At 38.8% G+C, this 14,315-nt stretch overlaps 1 protein-coding gene across 1 annotated transcript in view; it reads left to right on the forward strand.

The window, feature by feature from the left end:
• Nucleotides 1-14,315, forward strand: part of GALNT16 (polypeptide N-acetylgalactosaminyltransferase 16) — a 160,781-nt gene that overhangs the window by 71,544 nt on the left and 74,922 nt on the right. The window contains exon 2 of the mRNA XM_026708816.2: nucleotides 2,722-2,897. Within this exon, the coding sequence (XP_026564601.2) occupies nucleotides 2,722-2,897 (176 nt within the window). The remainder of the gene's footprint in view (nucleotides 1-2,721; nucleotides 2,898-14,315) is intronic.

Genomic DNA, 14,315 nt, shown 5'->3' on the forward strand with positions numbered 1-14,315 from the left:
TCAGATGCATTTCCTAATCTCCCTCCCATGTTCTTTTCTTTGAGACTCCTGCTTTAGAGTACAAAACTATGGACAGGGATTGTATAAAGATTTTTTGGGGTGGGAGGGTGGGGGGCTACATTGGCAGCTTTTATCAGCTGTGAAGGGAAAATGCTTTCCACCAAAAAAAATTAATTATTTTGCCTCTGGCATTTCTAGAGATCAGGAAGGAAAGCGAGCAAAGGTTCGCAGATAAAACAGTATATAGGCATTGAAAGGCTTGTCACACTTGTCCAGTACCTTCTTTTAAAACTGAAGATAATTGTTTCAGACATTTGAAAAGAAGAAAAAGCTGAAATGTAAACAGTTCAATTCTAGGGTATTACTCAGATGGAATTCATCCATCTTAAATAGGCATCATCTTGGATAGTTTTCATTTATCATCTGTTTTTCTACTTGAAATTCTAACCTTTTCTGATGACTTATTTTGTATGAATTTGCTGCTGTAATGGTTTTCAGAAAATGGTTTATACAGTTTTCCTCACAAAAGTGTAGTTTTCTTTGCAGGTGGTCTTCAGCTAATAACCATTCAATCAGCATCTGTGCTGAATGGTGCTGAACGAGGAGACTTACAGCTGGTCCTTACACTTGTAACTATCGTAGTATCCCCACCATGCCTCGGTGGCACAGTGGTTAGAGTGCAGTACTGCAAGCTATTCCTACTGCAATTTGGCAGATCGAATCCCACCAGGCTCAAAGTTGACTCAGCCTTCCATCCTTCTGAGGTGGGTAAAATGAGGACCCAAATTGTTGGGGGCAATATGCTGACTATGTAAACCACTTTGAGAGGGCTGTAAAGCACTATAAAGCAGTATATAAGCCTAAGTGCTATTGATATTGCTACCATCATCTGATTGTAGTTCAGTGCGTGGCAACTGGCTTGCAATTAAGATTGTCTAGCATCCATCAGTCATGTGATCATCATTTGTGACCTTCATAGCTTCCAACAAGAAAAGTCAATGGGGAAGTTGCCAGGAGATAGCAAATAGTGATCATGTGGTGATGTCATGCCTTACAACCACACACAGGATTTATCTAATGACTGCAATTGGAACTTCCGGAATTGCAATCATTGGTTGGTGTGGTCAGGTGACATTGCATTTTATGGCTCTGTCACTTAGTTACAGAGTTCCCCATCCCAATTACCATTGTTAACTGATGACTACCTATATTTCCACTGCTTTAAAAAGGATAAAAGCTGTGAACACCCGTTTTCATTTTGCATTCTTAGTTGGCAGGACCTACACTGAATAGTCAATTGGGCAAGAGTCATTTAGAAAACAGATTATTTTAAGTGTTTTAAAACAAAAAGGAAGACTGCAATAAATCTGGAAGAAAAGATATGGATTTTCTATACAGTTTGCTGAATCACCATAGGATACATTTTCCTTGGCTATTCATTAGGAAACTTTTCTTAAATCTGCTTTCTCCTGTGAATAAGGTCTGGACAGATATTGACAACTATCTCAACAATTCCTATCTTCAAACATTTTATCAAACATCGCTCATTGTTTAGTATGTTCTAAGGTCTCAATAAAGAGGTGCATCTCTATATGGCATTTAACCAGCTTATCCTAACAATGAGGCTCATTTCAGCTTACAGAAGATGAAAGCAGTTATGGAACTGATAGAAGGATAACTTTTTCATGCAAAGCAATGTTGAAGGAGGAGGAATAGATAGTGCATCATGTATCTGTGGGACTGTAAATTGTAAAGCAAGCCCTTCCTTTTCTTTGGACAGATTTAGTAGACTTTTCACAATTATTCTTTTAGGTCAAAATAGTTGACCGGGTAAGATGATTCTATATTAACCTTTCCCAGTTTAATGCTCTTCAGATGTAACTGCCATATTTCTTAGAATTCATTCTTGACTGAAGTTGATGTTGGTTAGGAATTTAGGAAGAAAAGGCCAGCTATGTAGCAGCACCTAATTGACTATGACTTATCTTAAAACATTAAGATATTATTTGGATGGGGCCACAAAGGCCATTGGTTGGACCAGAAAGTTGAAAAAAAATTGGGTAGGAAAAGACATACCAGTTCCATATTATTGTTAAAAAGAGTCCAGAGGTATATGTTGTATGTATCATTCAAAATATAGGTATATATCTAAACTGAAGTCTGCAATATTTTAACTGTATTACTGTGAAGTAGGGCCCATTGAAAACCAATTTGGTTGTAGTGAGTAAGGCAATGGTCTAGAAACTGCGAGACTATAAGTTCTAGTCTTGCCTTAGCTACAAAGCCAGCTGGGTGACCTTGAGCCACTTGCTTCTCTCAGTCCCAAGAAGCAGACAATGGCAAATCAGTTTCAAAAAACCTTGTCAAGAAAACTGCAGGGATTTGTCCAAGCGGTCACTAGCTTTCAGGACGGACTCAAAGGAACAAAAAAGCCCTACTAAAATAAAAATATAAATATGCAAATGTTTTGACAAGAATAGAAGGAAACATAGTCCTCATTTCTTCTGCATGAGCATAATCAATCAGCCAATAATTAGACTGACAAAATAAATTTCTGTGCTTCATTTTTTCTCCCCAAAATAAAACTTTGTACGTATTACTTTGAAAATCTATTTCTGGTTTTCAATAGAGTGTCAGGTTGTCACTTGTATCCTAAAAGGCCTTTCCTTTATAGGACTAACTTTTAACTCTGTCTCTCTCTCTCTCTCTCTCTCTCTCCAGGCATCCAAGCCACCACAAGCTGAGAAAAATGGCTTAAGAGGATTTGATGAAAAAGCCTATGTATCGTCAAAGCTACTGAAGGCTGGAGAAGACCCTTATCGGCAACATGCTTTCAATCAGTTGGAGAGTGACAAACTGAGTAGTGACCGGCCCATTAGAGACACTAGACATTACAGGTACTGTAGTGCAGATGAGTATTGATTGTAATCAATACTCTGTACCATGGCATCTCTGTGACCTAATCTTTGAGACAGTTTAATTCTGAAAGACAGAAAGATATTATCTGTATCCCACCTGACAGAGGACTTCTCATCCTTAATGCAGACTGTTTTATTTATTTTAACATCTGGATATAGTTAACGTAAAGATGTCATAGAAGATGGAAACATTGTTTAACATTTAAACAAATCTCTAGAAATGTGATAATGCAATGAACTGGGCCAGATGGTTATGTATATTTAATTCCTATTAAGGATCCTATTAAATAGTGACTAGTAAAAAGCCAAGTAATTTCACACAACACAAATATGCTCTGACAATACCATTTTTTTCTGCCTTTGACCCTGTGTTGTTTCTTTCATCTCAACCAGCTCTTGAATGAAATAAATCATAGTTATCTTTGGTTGGATCATCATTAGAAATGTATTATCTTTTTTATTTTGATATGGTCCAATGGCAAACTCAAGGTACATATAAAATCTGTAGGCTTTGTCACCCATCATTTTGGAGGAAAATCAGGTGATTGGCAGTAACTGAAAACAGAGGCGAGATAGGCAGGATAGGAACTGACAGTTGGGGTAGCCAATTTCATTCTAAAATAGCATGGTCCCCAAGTCCTGGTCCGCAGACCGTGGGCCATTTGGAACCAGGCACAAGTGGTGGGTGAGTGTGTGAAGCTTCATTCGTGCATGCATGGGATTGGGTTGTATGCACGAAACCATCCCTGCTACCGCCTGCTGCCGATCTATGGAACTGCAGGATAATTTTCTGCTGATTCAAGAAAGGATGACAAACTCTGGAGAAAGGGTCAAGGAGTTTATGATTGCCTGAATAGCTTATCTAATCTTTCTTCCTGGAATTGTAGTTTACCATCTCTCTCTCTCTCTCTCTCTCTCTCTCTCTCTCTCTCTTCTCTCTCTCTCCCTCCCTCCCTCCCTCCCCCCCTCTATCTATCTATCTATCTATCTATCTATCTATCTATATTCTTAAGTTTTCGTGGGTACTTACATGTATGGCATTCAGCTTCGTTCGGGTATTTTCCCACGTCATTGTAGTTGTGCTTTTAAAGTTGTAGCAACGTTTTGGCAGAATCTCATCTGCCATCATCAGGCTTCTGTATTGTGTTCATCTGTGAGTCAGACTTTTATAGTTGTTTCAGTTTTAAATTTGGGGCTAGCCTATTGCTGTGCCAGAATGGTTTTTTCTTCATCCTGATTGGTTGGGAGTCTTGGTCTGTGTTTATTGGTCTTGAAGTTTGCTGTGTTCTGTTTGATTGGTGTTTCTAATATCTTCTGTCTGTTTTGTGGCTTTTTTTGTCTTGATTGGCTGGCAACATTGTGTTCCTGTATTGGAGGCTTTTAGTGCAGTTTGGCTCTGAGTAAATGGATGGCTATCATTTATTAGGAAGCTAGGTTTCATCTGGGTGCCTGGTTGGAGTGTGTTTGAGCTGGAAGTATCAGGGGGGATCTGTTTGTGCCCAGGTGTTTGCCTGGCTAGTGGTGTGGAGATTTTTTGTTTGTGAGTGCAGGCTTCCAAATAATTGACAGTCTGGAGGAATCATCTCTTCTATTCATTTAAAACTGAAACGGCTGTGAAAGTCTGACTCACAGACGAACACAATACAGAAGCCTGATGATGGCAGATGAGATTCTGCCGAAACGTTGCTACAACTTTAAAAGCACAACTATAATGACGTGGGAAAATACCCGAACAATGCTGAATACCATACATGTAAGTACCCGCGAAAACTTAAGAATATATATATATATATATATAAAAGTTTTTGTAGATTTTCACGGGTACAGTATGTAGGTGTTGTGACTCCAGGATTGGAATCTGCTCCGTTGGCAGATGTGAGCTCGAGCGAAGACGATTTGGCAGTGAAATTTGAGCTGGCATTGCTGAGTGATTCTGAGGGCAGCCAGGATGAGGAAGTGGACAGTTATGAGACACGAATCTAATTTGTTGGAGGTGAATTCCCCCGAATCTCCCTCGCTGACTATACAGCAGCCGGGAACAGTTAATTAGGAGAATGTGCGAGAGTTTTCAAGTGCGGAGGAAGAGGGGTTTGAGGGATCTTGGCTTGACGTGAGAAATAGACGGAGATTGAGACGTCAATCTCAATTGGGAAACAAGCGTCAAGCCAGTGATTAATGAGACTGACACGCCCCCTTTAGGGGATAAAAGGAAACGGATTGGCTTGAGAAATTTGCCAGAAGCAAAGTGTCTTGTTAGAGCGAAAGTCTTGTGAAGATTCTCTGAGGCATTGTGATTTATAGGCACTTCAGGTTTGCCAAACAGATATCGGATTTATTGCTGAGGACTGGAAAAACTTCAGCAGTTATCTTGGTTGGGGTTTGTTTTTAGTTGCTTATAATTTTGGAACTTCAGAATTGTGATTACTCACCTGTGGATTCAGGTGAGGCATAACATTTAGGTCTACATGCGTTCGGGTCTTTACCCGTGTAAGATTAAGAGTATCTTGGCGACGTTTTCGCGAGGTCCCATCCTCAGGCTGGTGCTTTCAGCTTTGTGCCAGTGCAAGCATCACACACTGCTTGCACTGGCACAAAGCTGAAAGCACCAGCCTGAGGATGGCGAGTGGGACCTCGCCGAAACGTCGCCAAGATACTCTTAATCTTACACGGGAAAAGACCCGAACACATCTAGAACCACACACACACACACACACACACACACACACACACACACACACAGAGTATATATAAATCTCTGCCATTGTTTTTTAAAGACCTAATCTAAAATCATGGTGACTCTTCTGTTCCTTTGCTTTATAAAGAAGACTTTTCAATATTTTTAACCAGAGAAAGAACAGCTCATAAAATGACTGAAACTCTCTAGATAAGGAAAGCCATTTTTAAAATCTGTCCGGAGGTAACATCACTTCTGCCTCATCACAGTTAAGAAATCCAGCTTTACAATTGTAAAGGATGAGTCATCAAAGTTTCTAAGTTCTGAGCTGAAGCAAGGGCTGTTGGCCTTATAGGAGGCCAACATATAGGAGCAATGGATAGCCACAGCTCTGTAGACTTTCAGTTTTATGGAGATATGGATGTTGTATTGATTAAGCACTCTAGTATACAGCTGCCCTGTGCCTGGATGACGTTATTGATCCTGGAGTTAATTTCTTTGTCCAAAAACTCATTACTTGAGATGATTCTTCCCAAGTATTTGAAGTTTTATTTGTCAACAGTGAATTTTGGTCCTATGGGCTTAGTATTCGGTATGGGATTTCAATCTTGCTCAGACTAGTAATCAGGCCAAGGGCATAATGGTATCTAAGAATTTGTTCACTATTAACCGTAGATCATTGTCTTTGTGCCCTAGAAGCTCAAAGTCCTAGCAAAATGGATTTCTTGAAGGCACTTCATCTATGTATTCAACTGGCAATGGTCAAAAAGATCTTTGCTTGATGTACACTCCTTATTTCAGACAGCATGCGATAACATGCAAGTAAATAACAGATTGAATAGGACTGGGGCTAGCACACAGCCCTATTTTATCTCACTGGAAATGACAAATGCAGCTGACATATCAATTTTGTAAAACAAAACAAAGCCCTGTCCTTTCATTCTATTGTGGAGTAGCTGAATCAACTTCACAAATTCCTTGGGCATCCACAATGTCTCAGGATAATCCAGAGACTCTCCCTGTTTGCAACCCTTTCTCAGGTCAATGGAGAAATGGAATAATTGTTCTGCTTGTTCTGATTGATGCACTTTTCTGACTTGCCTCATGGCAAGTGTCATGTGCTGAAAGCTGTACTGCACCTCTGGGAGGTCCCTTTTTGAGAAAGTGACAAATCTGTTCAGGAGAATGTGGGCAAAGATCTTGCCAGTGAGACATTTTTGTAATTTCCACAGTCTCATTTGGTTCTCTTATTTTTATAGAGAACCACAATGAGGGCATCATAGAAGTCATCAGGCATTTGACCTGTGGACCAAATGTCTTCCAAAAGTCTTGTATGCCTGCAAGGTGTTTGGGTCTAATGTTTTGTAGATCTCATTAGAAATGCCATCCTGCCCTGTTACTTTATTTGAGCTCATCTGCAAGTTTGCTTTCCTGGTCTCATCAGTAGAAGGAGGGAGGCAGATCTAGGGCATGCAACACTGGCAGCTGTAAAACCAGCGGTGGACAGCCTATTGAGTAAATTGGAAAAGGGTTTGGCTCAGTGGGTTTTTCAGTCTTTCCTGGTCTTTGATCAAGTTCAATGCATTCCATGATAGCAAGGGGAGCATCCTGATTTAGAAGGATCATAAATGGACTTTATGGCACTGAGGGACTCTGTGGTGGCCTGCACCACCTGCACAGTGTTCCACCTTCTTAGCTTTCCTCTGCTGCCAGCCTTACTTGCACTTCTGTGTGTGCTTTGGACTGCAGGTACTTAACATTGTCTTTATATGAGACAGATGATGGATCATTCTGCCAGGCTGCCTAGGGCTAGGCCTTGTTCTTGACCTAAAGAGCTGCTGAAATGGTTTTGCGGTTTTCATCAAACCAGTCTTGATGGGCCCAGAGTTTCAGTCCAAATGCAGTTGTTGCAGCCTGGGTGATGGCATCTTAGAATTGTGGGTCCATTTTTCAGAACAGGTTTCTAGAAGTGGTAAATTGCTGGAGAGCTTTATGGCCTGTGCATTTGAAGGACCATCTATTTCCTGTAGTTTCTGCCCATCATGTATAATGGAATGTAATTGGCATGCTTTGGGTCCCATCAATTAAATGATGGCTCTTCTCTGACACTGTGCCTGTAGTCTGGAACAGTATTCCCCCAGATGTTGGTATGGCACCTACTTGGCCCTTGTTTACATAGATTCTAAAAACTGAGTTTTCCCCAGGCCTTGACAGACCTTTAATGGGAATGCTTTATATTTGGGATGTACATTTTATTGTCTTTCTGACATTTATTGCTTGTTTTTGTTATATTGTTTTGAACTCTATCTAATACCACCCCCAGTTATTATGGAATCAATCAGATTTAGACAATTAACAAAAGTGCAAAACAAAGAATCCCTTCCTCAAATGCAACTTTATTATTTGGGATCAGCCATGGGGCTAACAATAATCCAAAAAAGTAGGTCTTTGTACCAATACTAATATTTTGCAACAAATTCTTAGGGATTGTCTGTCTGCAACATCTATGATGAATACAACTTTGTTGCAGGGGGGAATCTCCCTTGGGCTGCTGTTTCAGCAGTGACAACATCAGTGAATTCCTCAGAAAAACTAGGCTACCTAATTTTGGATTCTATGTTCACAGCACAGCTGTACAGTCAGAATTCTCTCCCCGCTTTATAGAGTTTGCTGCTGTAGATTGTGCCCAAATTGGAAACCATTTGTGAGTTCTAGTCTAGCCTTAGGCATGAAAAATCAGCTGGGTAACTTTGGGCCAGCTGCTCATTTCACATTTGTTGTGAGGAGAATATGAGGAATAATAAATGCTAGCATATTTGCTACCTTAAATTGTATATGAAAAGGAGGATTAAACAAAACGAATTGCCCATTCTTGCAGGTTGGCTGGTGTGCTGTATGTCAGGTATGTAGCCTTGGCTTTGCATGATAGATATTGCCGGTTTAACTCCTGATTTCTGAGAATAACTCCAATAAAAAAATCTGGTTTGCTTTGCCTATCAGAGTAGTCAACATGCTGCTATTTTAGAACATGGCCTTCTAAAAAATTATCTGAAATTGGCATTGGGTTACTTTTAAAATCCCTTTAGATAAGATAAAAAAAACTATCTTAGGCTTCAATTCTCCTAATTTGCAGTCAACCTGAACATTTAACATTTCTGATGATCATCAGGTTGGCAAAGGTTGACTCAGAGAAAATGTTTCTATGCATACATGTGTTTCCAAATTAACTGGCAAGGTCTTCAGAGGTATAGCAACTATTCTTTTCTTCTCATAATCTGAGTAATTTAACCTGTCTGGGTAGTTTAGCATTATGAAGAATGAATGATTCTTCCCAAAACATTAATTTTCTATCTTTTCAGCCAAATGTGTGTAATTACCTATTTTCTGCAACTCTTTGTTTTTAAATGTCCTGGAAAGTCACCAATAGATCAAATAACAAATGATACGATCGTATTTCAAATTACTTTTGACACAATTTTTAGTACTTTCCTTCTTCCATAACTAGCAGTCCTATAAATGGCTTTCCACATTTATAAAAATTACTTTTTAATTACAGTGTATTGTTCCAGTTTGTCAAATGTTACATACAACCTTCAGTTGATTAGAAAAATGAGAGATCCTTGTTCCAGCTATGAAAATATCTTAATCTATTTATTCAATTTATAACTCTACAGTTGGATTCAAGAAGTTAATAATAAAATACATATTTCTCTACAATTGGATTCAAGAAGTTAATAATAAAATACATAATAGAATGCAGGCTTATAAACAAATCAAAACAGATCAATGAGCAACTCATAGTTTTAAAAATCAGTTTTAAAGCTCACACTTGAATAATAATAGTAAATAATAGTGATTCAGGATGCAATCTGAGTTGGCCACTGAGATCAAAGGTTTCTTATTCCAAGCTTTCAGGCTCGTGCTGGAATCTGTCATCAGTGAGCTTCTCTCTCTCCAGAATGTGTGTCTTAGCTGGTTCTACATGTTGTATTTATATGGTACTTAGTTGTGTATGTGTAGCTTTTAGGGTGTTGATGACTGTCATTGATTGTTGTTTTCTTGTGTTGCTGTGCCCTGGGCTTTAAGTACCTTATAAACTGGTGGTAAATCAGCACTCCTGTTGACTAACAGGGGCCCATTTCCCAGGCTTCAATAATTTCTCTGGCTATTTTTGTTCCTGCTTGGCCAACAATAGTAGTAGCTGCAGAACTGAATGCATGTCCTTGTTTTTGCACTGTGAGGCTACCAATGAGTTTGGGTCTCCACATCTAACTGCTCGCTCATGTTCTCACAATCTGGTGGTTAGCTTCCTTCCTATCTGGCCCACATAGTTGCAGGGGCAATCCATTCAGAGAACCCAATACATTACTTTTAAAGTTACTCCCAACTCCAAACATAGTTATGATTCAAACTACTGTTAAACAGGCTGCTAATGATGCCAGGAGAGGAAAAAATAAGGCTCTGTTGTGAATCTTTGATCTGTCATTGAGGCCAGGAAATGGTCTGATGACCACTCAAGGTCCTATGTGACAAGAAGTTAGGCCTATCACATCTAGGCTGCAAACATCTGAATGAACACTCGATGATAACGAAGCGTTAGAGGTTTTCTTGGCCTTTTTATGTCATATGGCTTCCTTTGTGGGGAAAGAAGTCTTCTGCTTCTTATATCTGGTGTTGTTTAAAAGTGAACTGGCAGCAGTCTAGAGATTTTCAGGCTAGACAAGAAGTCACAAAAACAAACCAGGGTTCTCTGAAGGCACATAGGTTTCAAACTGGTAGAAAATAGGCCCATTGGACTCTCCTTGTTTTCTTTCTGACTTCCCCATGTCCACCTGATATTCTGAAGAAGATGTGTACTCTGTGCAGTCTGGGACCCTATTTATTATAGTTCCAGGTGAAGCAGTAAAATTATGTTCATGAAAAATCTCTCAGCTGAAGATATGGATCAGGAATAGAAGGGGTGGGGCTGCATGTACTGCCCTGATAACTTTTCACCTTAAAGGTCTGGGGGAAACTATATCTCTTTCTGGGTTTTTTTTCTTCAATATTCAATGCAGTTACCATCTGCAAAATTCCTTTGAGTGGCATCCAGTTAATTCTTCTGGCTCATGAAATGTTTTCTGTTAGTTGGTACCCATAGTTTCATCATTTGGATGAACATTAGGAAGCCCTGGTTAATTAGATATTTTCTTATCTGATCATTTTGCTACAAAGGAGGAAGAGATTGCATGTACAGGTGTAGGACTCATTTTGAATGTGCCCAGTATTAACAAAAGAGCACATCACATTTGACACTACAAAGGGCCAGATTTTTTTTTATTAAGCTTATTAAACTGAGATACAATCTTCTGAAAATTCTATTATCTTCTATTATGTTTTCATTGCTATTGATGTCTGAGATATTTAAGCTTTACATTGATATTGATTTTAAAATTATGGATTTTTGTTCATTTTTTTCACAATTTCTTTTTGCTTCAGAACATTATAGGAAAATTAGAAAAAAAGATGAGAAAAATCCATACATTTCCCTTCTGAGAAGAACCATTTATGAGGCTGACAATAGGGATACTGGTCTATTTTTCCATTATTATCATTGTAAGCCATTTATTTTACATCCTTGAACCTAATCCATTGTTTTAGAGAGTAGGAATGTTCAAAACCAAGGGAGCTTGAATTTATTTTTTATTGGACCACTTGTTTCAAGGTCAAAATGATTGTTTTGAATGTTCTTTGACTCCTGCTAGCATATGCTGGCTTGAAGCCTTTGGTTAACAAGCAAATATGCTTGCTTGCCAGCTGTAACACACAGATGAAGGGGAATTTTGTCTTGAATCATATTGGATTATCTCCCCTCCCCACTCCGCTGGATTTTATTGCTTGTGAGATGCCTTCTAGATGGAGAATAATATGATTCACTTGCATGACTCTTTGTTGGTCCCTGCTGAGTAATGTCACACAGGATAGAAGTTGATGTGACCCCCTGCTACGTTTTTAATACCCATGCCACTTGAATAACAGTAGGATTCAGCTACGATTCCTCCCACAATCTTCCATCCAATTTTATCCTGCTCGCAATCCTTCTTCATGTATGATCAGTGATGAAGTTAGCTCTGAAGCCACAAAGTGCACATGTTGTCTGGAGGCCATGCTCTGCTTGGATGCTCACAGGCTAGATGGACAGAAAGTGAGGATCTTTCTAAGCCTCATGTCATTACTTGTCTGCCTGAACTCACCTGTTCAGAGTTACAGAATCATGTCAAATATGAATCAACACAATCAATTCATGAACCTCAGGATCAGAGTAGAAGATTTAGTATAGAGCGTGCACACTGACACATATATTTAAGTTAATCAGACCCACGCAATGTGTTTTCAAAACAGCTTCATTATACTGGTAATAACTTGTTCCTTTTGCTCTTTGTTTTAATTGTTTGAGCTTTGGCAATGGTATTCATTGCTATTTCTGACTGCATTTAAATACAGACATTCTGTGGTTTTAGTTGGTTTGCTCAAATTTTGACATGCATATAATTGGTACATGTTCTTATACCTTAGAACTGTTGAATTTTCAGAGTAGATTGTAATTAGACTATAGCTGAATGTTTATTTAATTTTTGTAATTGTGCATTTTCTGAAAGGGCATGATGGTGTGATCTACTGTACTGAGTTTGTTTTTTTGGTCTGTTGGAGCTTCAGGATTTAAAAAGACTTTAATATACGATGTATATGTGTGTGCAAATGTGTGTATACCTGGTACAGGTATTGTGCATATGAATACCTAAACATACTTAGCCTTCACTGTTCCAGTTGTTTTTTGTAGCCACGATCTGATATGTTTTTAAAAGATCACTTTTCTTTTTCTTTAATAATTTACTGATTTTCAAAAAAAAATTACAACATTAAAAGATAGATAAAAAGATTTGAAACAAGAAAAAGCACAGAAAAGAAAAAAAGTGAAGTGAAAAGAAAAAGAATGAATTCTGACTTTCTTTGGTATAGATGTAAGTAAAAAAATACATCAAATTATAAAAATATCAGAGTTTTCTTCTGCAATTCCAAAATTTATCCCATTGGAACTCAGTCAACCCAGAAAATTTGGGTGGAACATTTTTGAATGGGACCGTACTGAGTTGAAAATAAACCATCTTTTATCTTTTAACCCTATTGTAAATATCAATCTGTTGTTAATTTTCCCATTATTTATGCCAGTCTGAAGTTGTGTGCAAATAAGCCCTGACTCCTAGCAACTGCCTGGATACTCCGATGCAGTTTCTAGATAACTTTTTTGGAAATGGTTAGCCCTTGCCTTCTTGCTAGGGATGAAAGAAAGTGGCTGGCCCAAAGTCACCCAGTTGGCTTTGTGCCTAAGGCTGGACTAGAACTCACAGTCTCCTGGTTTCTAGCCTAATGCCTTTAACCAGTACCCCAAATTGATTCTCATTCTTCCACATATCTCATTGCAATTCCCCACATATTTTATTTCTGCTGCATTGCAGATTAGTAGGCAAAACTGAACTTACAAGGATGATCTTTCTAAATTCTTTAGAAGCTCTCCTAAAACTAGATTCTTAAAGATTGAGTCGCCAGCTGTGCAAAAGAATGGTAAAAACTCAATAAAGTAGCGTCCTCCCACAGTCTTTTTCCAGATGATGCCGGGCAGTGCTATTTCCATTGAATTGCAAGCTGTAGAATGGATGTAGTGGGAAGCACTCATCATTTACCAGTTGATACTTATTTAAGTGCATGAAGAGATAACGATGTATGAAACGGATGAAGTGGTAGATAAGATTATCAGCAGGCTACTGTTCAAAGCAACAGAGCTGGCAGGTCTATTGAATAGGATATGAATACTTCAACAATTCCGGACTTGCCAAAAAACACCCGGTGATGATACATTATCAGAAAGAATAAGTGGGCTTTGTTACTGTCTTCACAGATACTTGCTGATCTTTAATTTCAAGTGGTAATCTCAAAGGGGAAAACTCTTTTTCAAAGGCTGGAGGAGATATTTCTGTCATATTGTATGAATTAAGTCGTTATATGAATTAAGAAACATTAGTGATATTGTAATACTTGTCCTAAATGTGACGTTTTAGAAAAATCTTTGCAATTCACCCAAGCCTCTCAAATCTCTGGAAGTGCAAGCAGCTTATTGCCTTGAAAAAATCCATCAGGAAGAGAAGCTTATCAAGGGTCAGCTGGTCTCTCCCTTTACTTTCTAACTGGCAAGGGCAAAACAAATTTCCAGACCGTGGCTTTGCTGAAAACAGGCAAAGTGGAGATGGTGGACTGGAAGAAGAACCAGAAAATCCTTTCCTTGTATTTCCCAGAATCCTGAGGCAAAAGTCTGCCTGATTTTCACCATTCTTCCATGAGATTCATGGATGGGAGGAAGAGAATGAGAAAGCCCCCCCACCCCGCTTTCCCAGAACTGCCAGCCAATCAGAATAACAACAGAATAACAGAGTTGGAAGGGACCTTGGAGGTCTTCTAGTCCAACCCTCTGCTCAAAACAGGAAACTCCATACCCATTTCAGACAAATGGTTGTCTAATTTTGTCTTTAAAACCTCCAGTGTTGGAACAGTGACAACTTCTGGAGGCAAGTTGTTTCACTGTTTAGTTCTAAAACTGTCAGGAAATTTCGCTTGAGGTTGCTTCTTTCCTTAATTAGTTTCCATTCATTGTTTCTTATCTTGCCTTCGGGTGCTTTGGAAAATAAGTT

This window comes from Pseudonaja textilis, chromosome 1 (genome assembly GCF_049901715.1).
Source record: "Pseudonaja textilis isolate UNSWEBS1 chromosome 1, rPseTex1.2, whole genome shotgun sequence".
Classification (NCBI taxonomy): domain Eukaryota; kingdom Metazoa; phylum Chordata; class Lepidosauria; order Squamata; family Elapidae; genus Pseudonaja; species Pseudonaja textilis.